The sequence below is a fragment of the Egretta garzetta genome, unplaced genomic scaffold, assembly GCF_000687185.1.
Source record: "Egretta garzetta isolate BGI_Z169 unplaced genomic scaffold, ASM68718v1 scaffold330, whole genome shotgun sequence".
NCBI classification, from domain to species: Eukaryota; Metazoa; Chordata; class Aves; order Pelecaniformes; family Ardeidae; genus Egretta; species Egretta garzetta.
The window spans coordinates 20401-32317 of NW_009258275.1; the positions used below are offsets into that span (position 1 = coordinate 20401).

The following is an 11917-nucleotide window of genomic DNA, read 5'->3' on the forward strand; positions in this document are numbered from 1 at the left end:
GAAAGAGAACAAGGCTGGATTGGAAATGTGAGCTGCCAAGAACTTCCAGCTTAAATAACTAGGACCTTGTTCACAAATGCTGTGCGGAACACAGCTGTTCTGTTCGCTGGGCCTTGTCCAAATATCCCTTGTGTAACACTGCGGTGGTGGCAGCGGAGTTTGTTTGCCCTGGGTTGGAGCCGAGGCAGGAGACTTCACAGAACCACAGCTGATTTCTAGAGATGTCTTAATTTCCCTGGGCAGTGGCAGGTGCTGTGGAAAGGCTTTGACAGGACGCTGAGGAATGAAGGAGAGAAAACAATCGGCTTCTCTTCCTAAGTCATAATGCTCGTACAGAACAGCAACTGTGTAGAGATTCAGGAACTCTGTCCACAAGCTTTGAAATAATAAATGTGATTTACTTGTACCAAAGGGCCCTTAACTGTCATACTTTAATACTGAGCCCAGCGTGCTTTTCTTTTCTAAGTTGCTTTCAATCCGTCAGCTCTGGTGGAAGCTGAGCTGTGTAGATTTACAGGAATGCACTAAGAATTTTTTTGGATCTGGCTGCCTCTCTTTATGCACGTGAAGAATATCTCCATGCCGACAATCCGGTGCGTCCTCTGCCAGGAGGGGGGGCTCAGGCAGGATAGAGGGATTAAAGGAGGAAGGGGCAAAAATCCTACAGGTAGCTTGCGGGCAAGATGATTCTACAACTCTCAGCTCTATTTAGGTTGCTGGGGTTAACTCCACGTGGAGCTGCCCCTCTGAGTTTGGTCACAGCATCCCCCTCTGGCTGCAGGTACCCGATGAAGGAGCAGAGCCCTGGGTTAGTTTTGGCGCGGGTCTGCTGGGGATGCTGAGTTTGTGGATAGAGGGGTTGTGATGAGCAGCAGGGGCCTGGCGCCTCCTCAGCTGGGAGCTATGGTTGGAGGAGAGGGGCTGACACCTGGAGGGTTTGCCTCTCATGTTCATGTCCGCAGTGACCTCGGGAGCGTGGATTAGAGCGTGTCCTAGAGAATCTGGTTTCAAACATCACGACAGCAGAACGCAGTACTTCAGCGGAGAAGGCGTCCTCTTCCAGCTTCCCTGTGGACTGAAACCCACCAAATCCCTTACTCCGTGGAAAAAAAGCTGCATGGCAGCCAGCTGAAGGGGTTAACACCTTGCTACCCATGCTGCACAGAGAACGCAGGCAACTGCGGTTTTACAGGTAAGCCCAAACCACTTGCAGCTTGGAAATGGAACTGGGGAGAATACACAGACCTGGTGGTTTAAGTCTTCCCCTCCTGGTATGGGGGAGCATCGTGGAAGCCTGGGGGGGGTGTGAGGTGATTCCACATCAAGGGTGCTTGTCCTGTGCTCAGGGTGCCACTTCTGGTGGTGGGAGCTTTTCAGTCAGTCACGCAGCTTCCTCTCTTCAATTACTGAAGTAGAAACAACCTTAAACTTCCTTCCCAAAAGAGTCTCTGGCTTTCGTGTTAACTTTTTAATCAGAGTGGGGTCAGAGTGAAGAATGCCCGGCGCTAATAGATACCGCTGTCTCATTATTCACCCCCCCCCTTTTTTTTTAAACAGATATTTCATGGCTATTGTTAATGCACATTTTTCACAGAGTAATTTTCCAAGCCTTAGCCTGTAACACATCCCAATGACAAATGCTCTTGATTTGGACTGTACCGTCAGCTGCAATGTCACATCAGACATTTTCTCAATGCCTGCTCCAGACAGGCCATCCAGTTTTATGATAGCTCTGTCTCAGTGATCACTATTGAACCTCAAGAATCTAGGGGCTTTTCAAGTTTAATTGAATAAAATTCTTTGCAATATAAATTCTTCATGAATGCTATATAAATCAGCTCTGGGATGGATTTATAGTATTTTCTTTTTTTCCAGCTGGGGGGAAGAAATCTCACTACTGTTTTGGGACCGAAGCGAGTATTGTTTTGATTGGAAGGAGAAATAAATTTAGCTACTACACTTTAATGTGATGTAGAGATTAAATTTATTAGGGTGCACTCAGCTTCCAGCTCCCCCGCTCTCCCTTTCTACCCGAAGACGTCTTTGCAATTGTTTTGGCGGGGCTGACGCAGGGGGAGGCTGGTGTCTGGGGTGACCCTGTCCTTTCCGTTAGGCAGCACAGCAGGCCAGGGCTTGAATTTAGGAGCGAGCAGAGATCAGGCTGAGCGTGGTCCCAGCCCTGTGCGCTGCTGCAGCTCAGCTCCACAGGGGCCACGCTTGGCCCTTTGAGAGTTTGCAGCGCACATGGTTTGTCCTCTGCTTCACCATGGCATCCTACAGCACCTGGCTGCATAAAAGGGACCTTTCTGTCCTAAGTGCTGTCCCCACGGTACGTGGGGGAGCCACCGGCCATTAAGCTGCAGCAAGGCTTGGGTCCTTGGGCCTCCGCACTGGGCTGGGAGCAGAGAGCAGTGGTGAAGGTTCAGCAAAGAAGTTCCAGCACGGCCAAGCTGGCGACTGCGGTAACATGTGAGAGCCTGGCGAGACGGGGGACAAGAGCAAAGCATCGCTAAAATGAAATACAGGCTTTAAAACAAATAAAGCTCCGTTGCTCTGGGTTAGCATTTGTTCCTCCAAGTCCTTTGTCCCCATCCAGCAAACGCAGCCGTAGAGCATAGGGATTCCAGTGCCTGCACCTCATTAATATAACGGGAGGAAGGCAGATGCTTTGTCCGTACTGACCGTATGCGGAGCCCGGATACATTCCTGCCTAGCAGGGTTCCTTATTTATGATTACGTTGGAGCTGCCAGCACAGACATATGTTGCTAAGGGTCGTTTATTCTTGTTTGTAAAATGTATGGCTGCTCCTGGCTTACACACTGTCAAAACTGGAAGAACTGGCCCCAAAAATCTCGTGCTGCATGATTGGATCAGACGCCCGTACATCTGTTAACGCTGTAGGAGCTGTAAAATGAAATAAGTTTCACTATAACTCAAGCACCTCTATTACCGCCACAATGTGTAAGCAGCAGAGCCGGCTGCTGCTCTTGCAGAAATGACACAAACATACATTTTGCCAAGTCATATGTAAATTTATACAAGGCAGCGTTTCCTCTGCTAATGCACAGAAGGAAGGGCTGTGTGCGCCCCCACCTCGACGGGATGCGCTGGCCCCCCCAGCCTGGTGCTTGCTGCTGCTGAAGGGCAGGGCTTGGGGGGGCACAGCCCTGGCAATGGGGAACCAGCAGCAGTCCTGCACCCCTCCTCTTGGGCTGGAGGACCAGAAGGGACCACATCTGCCATCAGATCAAGTTCTCTGCAGCCGCAGGGCCCTGTAATACCCATTTTTTGCCTGGAAGGGGTCAAAGAAAAATCCTCCCCACCCAAACAGCTCATACTACAGCAAGGCAAGACTTGGCTAGAAAAGGGCAGGGGTGCAGCTGGGGTGCCCCAGGGTGAGAGCCACCGTCCCTGCATCAGAAGCAGGTTCAGCCCATTTGTGTTGAGGAAAGGGCCCTCTTCGTCCCTCAGCCCTCCCTCTGCTGCAACCTGGTAGAAAGTGCCCTCCTCTGTGCCCTGTCCCCGCTACGGCGGCTCCCGGGGCCATAGCTAGCACCTCAACCGCCCTGGGGTGAAGGGGGAGCTGCAGAGGGGCAGTATCAAAGAACTTGACCTGAGAAACAGCCCCAGAAGCGCGTTTCTGAACAGCCAGCGTTAAACACCCCTCGCCCAGGAGGCGGCGGTGCCAAGCCAGTGCCTGTAGGTCTGACCTAAATCAGGTCCCTAAGGCGCTGCAGGAGCTGCTGCTGCTGCGTGTCTCCGTAAAAGGAAGCAAACACAAAAATGAGCTGCAGGAATACCTCCTCTCGCTCTGCTCAGGGATGTGGCAACCAGAGCTCAGCACACCCTCCTCCCTCTCCGTCCGAACTTGCAACCAGCCCTGGCACAGAGCACGGGCCAAGAGGTTGTGCAAGACAGGGGTACGAAATGGCTTGGGACAGTCTGTAGGAGCAGAAAAGGAGCAGCAAGAAGAGCTGTCTGCTCCCAAAACACGCCTGTGCCTGCACCGTGGCAACGGTGCCGTGCCCCCGGCCAGGGCCTGCCCGCACAGCGGCTGCCGCGGTTGGGACACCCCAGCACCGCTCCCTGCCAGCCCCGCCGCTGAGGGAGCTCCAGCCGCCGGCGATCCCTCCCAGCTCCGCACCCGGCAGCGCCCAGCGTGCATGCGGTCCAAGCGCCTCGGCCACAGTCAGCCTTCACCGTGGTACGGCGGCGTGCGCAGAGCCAGCCCTGGCAAGACCGTGCCGCGCTGGCCCGCCACGCAGCGATGGCGAGGCAGGCATTTTGCAGGCCCGGCTGCTTGCTGCCAGCTTTCTGCCTTGGCAGCATCTGCTGTGGGGTTTCATTTTGCCGTTTCTGACGGCGCCATATGCCTCCGTGTCAAAACAATGGCGCTTGCACACTGACTGGGAGCCCTCTCCCTCGCTCCCACCGAGCTCCCTCTCCCCAGCGAAGCCCGAGCGCCCACAGGGCTGGCCCCAAGCACCGCGCTCTGGGGGCGAGCGCGCACAATCGGCACGGTAAGGTTGGGCAGGGGAGGCTGCAGCGCGGCTCCGAAGCTGGGGGAGCCGGTCAGCGAAGGGCTGTGCTGCCACGCACCAAACCTGAATTCCATGGGCGAGGGGGCCAACTGGAGCAGCAGCAGGCAGCACAGCTCCTCATTCCTACCAGGATGCTCCCAGAGCCACACCAGGGGAGAAACACAATGCCTGTATTATTATAACATTATTATGAACAAACCCCGTGTCAGCTCCCACACCTGGTCCTTAGGGCAGCTTCTAAAATAGAAAGCACAGCCTTGCCCCACAAACCCGCATCTCCTTGTGCCTCTTCTCCCTCCCCAACCAAGAGGCGTCACATTCCTTGGTGCCCTGCTGGCCATCCAGACCCAGCCCTGGCTTCTGGAGCAGAACCTCCGTAGGCAGACAGCTCTGCCACCGACCTCCAGCTTCTACCCGCAGCAAACTCCTGGGAAAGAGCGCTCACTCGATGGGGCATCTGCAGCCACACACGCTGCCCCGCTCTCCCACGCTGGGGGGGTCTTGCTTGGCTTTCTAGTGCAGTTTCGTTTCCACCAGTGGCCCCAGTCAGCATTCCCAGCTGACCAGTCGTGCAGAGAGCACTGCTAGCCGCTGCCCTGGGCCGGGCTCACCACCCCTACATCCCAGGAGCACCCGCATGCTCATGAAGGTACCAACAACTGAAGCCACAGCGCCCTGCAGGGCCAAGGAGCACGTTCCAATCCACAAGAACAAATCCTGCTTCAAACAACCCTGCTGGGTCCCTTGGGACTCAGGGGCACACAGCCACCACCAGCAGCGCCCCAGGGAGTCCGTTCCTCAGGGACACCCGAGCACACACACCAGGAACCAGCCTGAGAAAAGGGATTTCCAAGGGACCAGCAGCCTCCATCCCCCTCCTCGCAGAGGTACCAGCACCCCAGAGCTCTGCTCTCCCCTGTGCTCTGAGCAGGAGCATGCCCAGGGAAAGGAGACAAAAAGAGGAGGCATCCAATCATCTTCCTCATACCGGGTTTATTTTTCTCTTCTCTGCGTTTCTGATACAAGAGATGTAACCAAGATCTCCGCAGCAGCAAGTCTTCTATAGAAAAAAATAGTCATTAATCTCCCACGGCAAAACCATCCCTGCCCCGCAAAGATCACCCGCGCAGAATACAGCGGCGCAGGCAGGGACCCATACACATTTGCAGCCTACTGCTCAGGTAAAAATGTATTAAAGCCTCCCAGTCATACAGAAATCAGCTACTCAAGAGAAATATTATTGTTGCACACACAGCCACCAGGGCGGTTACTAGACAATCACATTTTATACGCTAGCTACAAAATTGGATGTAGTGTCTCGTAGTGCAATATTTCCAGGTTCGGAGGGACCTAGCTAAGTCTGCATTAAGATCTTTTCTAGGAATTGTACTCCTGAGGAACGAAGAAAGAAAGGGGAGCAAAGATTTTATTTCGCTGTGTTCAACAACTCACTTCACTGAACGATCATTGTGCTCTGTTTCGACATTGCATATCCCTAGAAGAAACAAAAGATCTTGTGTGGTATTTTAAACTACGCTTGGTACAAGTCAGTGCCCAAACCTCTCAACTACATGGTCAGCCACTCGCTAACGCCGAAATGCTCTACATAAAAAATAAAAATAAAAAATTACCCACCCCAAAAATTTACTATCATCTTTAATTTCTCTGGACTCGGTCCAGTATCGTGAATCCTCTGAACGCAGACACTCCTGTCCTCACTAACACTTCCCATCACTCCTGTTTATTATCACTGGGTTGATGTAGAAAAAGGATCCTGACGTTGCTTTCCAGATGCAATTCCAGGCAGTGGTTCTAAAAAAAGGGTTACTGCTCTGAGAATCAGCTGAAGCAAGACAGAAGATGAAGCAAAGGCCACCTCTATACTCTTGGTTGAAGGCTGCCCAGTATTTTCTGGTCTGTTTGAAATGTGCAACGTATCGTGGTTAAGAGGGTCTTCCAAAGAGCCCAGGGAGCCTTCTCCGAGCGGAGACCTGTGCCACGCTGAGCATGCCTGGGGACGCGGATGCCCGCGGGATGGGCCAAGGCAAGCCAGAGGATGAGGTAGGGTACGGCAGCCTGGTGCTGGAGCTGCTGCTGCCAGCTGACCTGTGCAGCAAGGCTCCGAGCCGACCTGCCCGTACGGTGCGGAGGGGCCCGAGCGCAGGGCGAGGGTCACCAGGGCCACAGGAAGGTAAGGAGGGGAAGGGAAGTCCAGGGGGAGACACCAGCAGCCTCGGGGGGGGCTTGTTTTCTTAGTGAGCAGGAAGAGGGGAAGGGGAGAAGGTGACTGGTTTCTAATCCTGTCCCGAACAGGAGAACGTACATGGCTTTCCTTCGTGCCAGAAACCCAGCAAGGACAGAGCAGCCCAGGAGACGGCAGCCTCTCCTCCCGCCCGGCCCGGGCCAAGGCAGGACTTGCAGCAGCACAAGGGACCAGGGCTGGGAAGCTGCAGGGACGCTTTGCAAATCAGGCTCTGGACTTCATTAATGGCAGGAAGGGTCCACGCCTTCCCAAACACACACACACACGTGCGCACACCCCCACTCACACCCTCACTTTTGGAACAACCTGAAAAAGCTGCCTGCTACAGGCAAACATCAACGATTAAAAATAAGGCCAGAAAGAGACAAAGCAACCAAAATAAATAGTTTGGCAACAAAGCAAACGCGGCTGTTACGCAGAGGCCAAGTCCTGGTTCGAAACAGCACATCTCCCTAACAAAAGAGCCTGCAAACAAAGTGAAACTTCTATCCAAGTAAGAGGAATTCTGCCAGCGAAGGTTTCCCGAGGGCACTCAGCAGCTCGGCACATTCCCCTTCCAGAGGGCGCGGGGGGCACCTGCCCCACTTCAGCGCTGTGCTGGGGAGCGAGGGCTGCCCGAGCTGTGCGCCAGCTCCTGTCCTCCGGAAACTAAATAAAAATCAAACCATTTCTGCTCCTGAGCAAATGCAGGCAACAACCACTTTCGTCCAAAGCACAGGCTCTGGCAAGAGCTTGGCAGAGGCACAGCTGGCTCAGCACGCTGACCCCCACGCCTGCTGCTTGAGCTCTTAACCTACAGCACTCTGAAGCCTTCCTGAGAATGGCAGGGTCCATCTGCTTGCGTTTAACCTGCTGCTTCTCGAGTCTGGGCCAGTGGTTCCTTCTCCAAGACAAATGCAAAGGCCTCGCACAGAGCAAAGGCATCGGGAAGCCCCCACGCAGTACCCGTCCTGAATAAACAGTGCCCATTTGTGGCACATCCAATGCTGCAGCCTCGTGCTCGTCTCCCTGTGGGCTCTGTCATGTTTTTGCCTTTGTGCAGCTTCCCACAGACTGACTTCCACCCAGTAAGAAACTGGACCATCTCCTGGGAAAGGAAAAAGAAACACTCCCACAGCAGCAGCTGCCCAGACTGCACAGCCTGCTGGGGGGTATTACAGTCACTAATCTGACTGGCACTTTTAATGTTCCTTTTCTGCTCCCCCGGGGTTTGCTTTTAAAGACGATTTACGTGGGTGTCAAGTGAAGTGTATTGGGTCAGGCCCATCAGCTCCTTCATCCTGGAGAAATGCCCAAGAAGAGCCAGCCCTGTCTAGCCCAAAAGCTCTTCCCTGTAAACTTCTATTATCAGCTGCATCTCTCCAGCCTTCGAACAAGCAGTCAGCTCCCGCGGAGCTGATCCACCCTCTGTGTGTGAAGGCCTCCACCTCCAGCAGCAGTCAGCAGCTCTGAGAGCCCCCATTGCAGAGTCCAGGGCCATGGCAACTAGGACAGCTCGAAGCCAGTGTTCATGCTGATGGCGTAGCGCAGCTTCTCCCGCAGGATGCTCTTCTTGCTGTAGTTGGGAAGCTTGAGGAGGTTGAAACACGTAGAGGAGGTTGGGAGACGCCCGCCTGGCTCTTTCTTGCGGATTGTGAAGAAGCCCCGTAGCACACTGCCCAGCGTGTCACCCGTGTCCTGGAACAGGGCAGAAATGCATCACCCCTGCAATTCCCTGCTGTGCTCCCTCCAAGCAGGGTGCCTACACACAGGGCAGAGGTGCTAACACGAAACTCGTCTGCTGGGAACACGGAGAGTCAAACCTCAAACCCCGTCCCCCACAACAGCTAGAAAGGAGCTTCTCTTGTAACCGCAACTGCCATTACACATCCAAGGTCCCTTCGCAGGGTGCACAGGGGAGCAGGATCAGAGGCATGGGGCACAGGGAGGTCCCGAGGAGGAAACACAACCCTGGAGACAGGCAAAAAGAGCCCAAGCGCGGCTGTGTGTGGGAGGAGGTAGGTGCAGCCATACGCATCCTATTAGTGTAAGGTTGTTTTCACCTCGCCCTACAGAGAGTGTGTTTTTATGCTTTAGAGTTTCCTGGTCAGACAGAGATCAGGAAGCTGGGTGGGGAAGGAGGCTGCCAGAAGCCTGGCAGGGAACACATGAGACATGAGCAAGCAGGGTGCCTACCTGATCGTCAGAGACTTCCACGCAGCGGATGGAAAAAGGTGGCTTGAGGTAGGCAAAGCCCAAAAGTGGAGGCCTGGAGCAGCTGGTAACAAACTGAAAAAGTGATGGGACAGTGAAAGACAGCAGCAGTGAGAGCAGCCTGCTTGTAACAGGCTCATAGCTAACGCAGTTGCAGCAAGGAGCTGCTGGGGCTGGCATTTGAGCACCCCCTGGTACAACGCTGCTGAGCTTCAGTGCACAGCTCTGCTAGCCTTTGGAAACGGGACTCCTCGTGGTGACACAGGAGCATTTATAGGAACTCTGCTTCCACAGCTGCCCCTCTGCAGGGCAGCAGGATGTTGATTTTAAGGCATCAAGCATTCTGACACTCCTGCTATTAGCACAGCAAGCAGCCAGCTAACAGGAGGAGAACAGCGCTGGCCCAAGCACCCCAAATGGCAGGCTGGGCTGAAAGGACTGCATTTACCTTGAGAAACATGGCTCTCTCCTCAGGGCTGAAGTCATTGGCTAGGATGTCCCACAGCCAGATAATGACCCGGTGGCTGCCGTGGAAGCCCCCATAGTACACCGTGTGTTTTCTGGGGAGAGAAAAGGGGAGGGCAGAGAGAAATTCTGCTTAGGAGCCGGTGGAAGAAAGGACCCTTCCCATTCATTAGTACTTTGTCCAAATTTGGAACATGTTTAAGGAACATGATTTTCAGCTCCATTCGTTTTTGTCTGCTCTGCAAATTTCAATTAGGAGAAGCAGAAAGTTGTGAGAGTCAGTCCCCTGCAAACCTCCAAATAGCTGTGTAATAAAACGGCTTGGCTTGCTGAGCGGGAAGACCAGCAGACCAAGTTCCTCACTTACTTTAAGTCCTCGAGGTCAATCTCAGCATTGTCACCGGAGATCAGCCGCTGCAACTCTGGTGCAGAAAACATACGGATCCATTCAGGCTTAATGATCGACCTGAATCCGCTGATGAGTGCTGCCGTCTGACTCTTGATTTGCGTGTGCATCCGGAAGTGAGCCATGAGATGGATGTAGCTGATCCTGCGTGCGACAGGGAAGGTGGCACTGAGGGAGCTGGAGCACCTCGGCGGTGCAGGAACAAGGCTGCTGACCTGCCTCTCCAGCCCAAAAGGCACTAGCATTGCCCAGAGATGCATTACACTTTCCCCTTTAGGGCCCTGCTCTTTATTTAAGCAGAAGGAGCTGTTCTTGTGCCCCAGCTTTGCCCCTCACCCCCCGTCTCTGGGACTGTCTGCTCATTTCTTAGAGCTTCTCCCCAACCCAGAGACTAGCTGGCTCTAATAACCACATGATCAACCTTGGCTGGACAGCAGCTTACAGAGGGGAGCATGCGTCCAACCTCTCTTTAAAGGATCAGATCCCCAGTCACAGGCACTCCTCTAGCTTTGAAAAAAAACCATCTGCACTGAAACCCATGTCTGGAGAATCCACACCCCAAAAAACACTTAGGAGATTTCCACCTTCATCCCAGGAGTATGGAAGAGGTACACTGTTTATTAGAGGGAGGCACCACCAGGCTTCCTCTTCTCACCAACAGTCAAAACAACCGAGCTTGCTGATTCTTCTTCATCAGCTCCTAGGCAGATACCACCACAATCACATTGGCTGGGGTTTCAACTGGGTAACCTCACTCCGCCATTAACAGGCAGAGCTGTTTCTAGATTGCTTCCACTTAGAACGCTTCTCCTGCTCCCTCCCAACTACCAATTTGTGTGCACATCTGCACAAAAGCTTCAAAGTTTCTGCTGTAAGCGAGTAGAGTAACATACAGGACTTTCAACTTTCTCCCTGAGCTGCCTTCTGACAAGCCGGAGAAAGATCCTTTCAAATGCAAACTCCCTGGTCAGAGCTCAAGAAAGGAAAAGACTGGAAACATCAGATTGGAAAGCACACTAACAAAGACAAATCCTCAGGTGGGATCCAGCTTTCACTTGCCATTAAAGAGAACAACCCCCAGATTACCAGTTCAAACACACATCTGCTTAATAGATATTTTATCCTGCTTTTATGATCACTGAAGGGTATAGAGAAGGAAAAAAAAAAAAATGAAGGGAACAAAAAGGTGGGTTTGGTTTTCAGGCTCCGGAGTTGACATTTACGATAACTATCTAAAAGCCGGTTATCTGTGAAAATAGCTACAGGGCTCGGTGTCTCCTCTGATTTCCTGTGTCTAAAGTACGACTGTCGACTACATTTGAATTCACCACTGCCTCTTCTGAAGAACAGTGCTTTATACAACTGCCACATGCTATCATTCTGAGAAGATCTGTCTGCTCCAAGGTGTCTTTGAGCATCTGTGCCCTCTATGTTCACGACTGTGTGCCTGAATTGCTTTGAATCCATCTGTCTGTATCTATCACCATCATTAAATCCTGCAGAATCTCACAGGCTGTGTGCCTTTGACCTCAGAAGCGCTGTTTCAAGAAGTAAATTGTCAATTTTTATTTTGCAAATCGAATATAATACGATTTCTGCCGATGAACTGTAACCAGTAAATTCTATTAAGATATTTATGTGCTCCTTCTACTCCAATCTATCTCAATTCATTCCAGATGCAAGCCCAAGGAACTAGAATGAAGTATTTTGCAGTGGTGACCTTAAAAATCTAATTGCTGTACTTACTTATTTTCATTGGTAACGGGAATGGTCTTCCCTCCAGGAACAAGTTCATGGCAAACAAGCTGAGGGAAGAAATGATTGTATTGCTAATTACTGCCTGGAACCACAATGGAAAGAAATGCCATGCTAAGCTGTTACCTCCCCATAAAACATTTATTTTTACAATAAAACAGTAGGATTTAAAATTTAAGTAATAATCCTACTTCTGCCTCGAACCAGTTGCACTTCACCATTAACACAGTAATTGAACAGTAGGGAACTGCGACTCTCCCACCAGTGGAGCCAGCCCTTCTTTGAGGAAGCCT

General features: G+C 52.4%; 2 protein-coding genes across 2 annotated transcripts in view; one reads left to right on the top strand and one right to left on the bottom strand.

The window, feature by feature from the left end:
- MMAB (metabolism of cobalamin associated B) overlaps nucleotides 1-1749 on the top strand; it is a 6713-nt gene extending 4964 nt beyond the window's left edge. Inside the window, exon 7 of the mRNA XM_035891453.1 lies at nucleotides 1-1749. This exon is cut by the window's left edge and continues 167 nt beyond it. The gene's annotated coding sequence lies outside the window, so the exon portion shown is untranslated.
- Nucleotides 1750-1878: 129 nt separating this feature from the next.
- The window catches only part of UBE3B (ubiquitin protein ligase E3B), a 26872-nt gene continuing 16833 nt past the window's right edge, over nucleotides 1879-11917 (bottom strand). The window contains exons 24-28 of the mRNA XM_009635922.2: nucleotides 11616-11674; nucleotides 9831-10013; nucleotides 9447-9558; nucleotides 8981-9073; nucleotides 1879-8482 (exon numbers count right to left, since the gene is read on the bottom strand). Of these exons, the coding sequence (XP_009634217.1) occupies nucleotides 8291-8482; nucleotides 8981-9073; nucleotides 9447-9558; nucleotides 9831-10013; nucleotides 11616-11674 (639 nt within the window). The 3' untranslated portion in view covers nucleotides 1879-8290. The remainder of the gene's footprint in view (nucleotides 8483-8980; nucleotides 9074-9446; nucleotides 9559-9830; nucleotides 10014-11615; nucleotides 11675-11917) is intronic.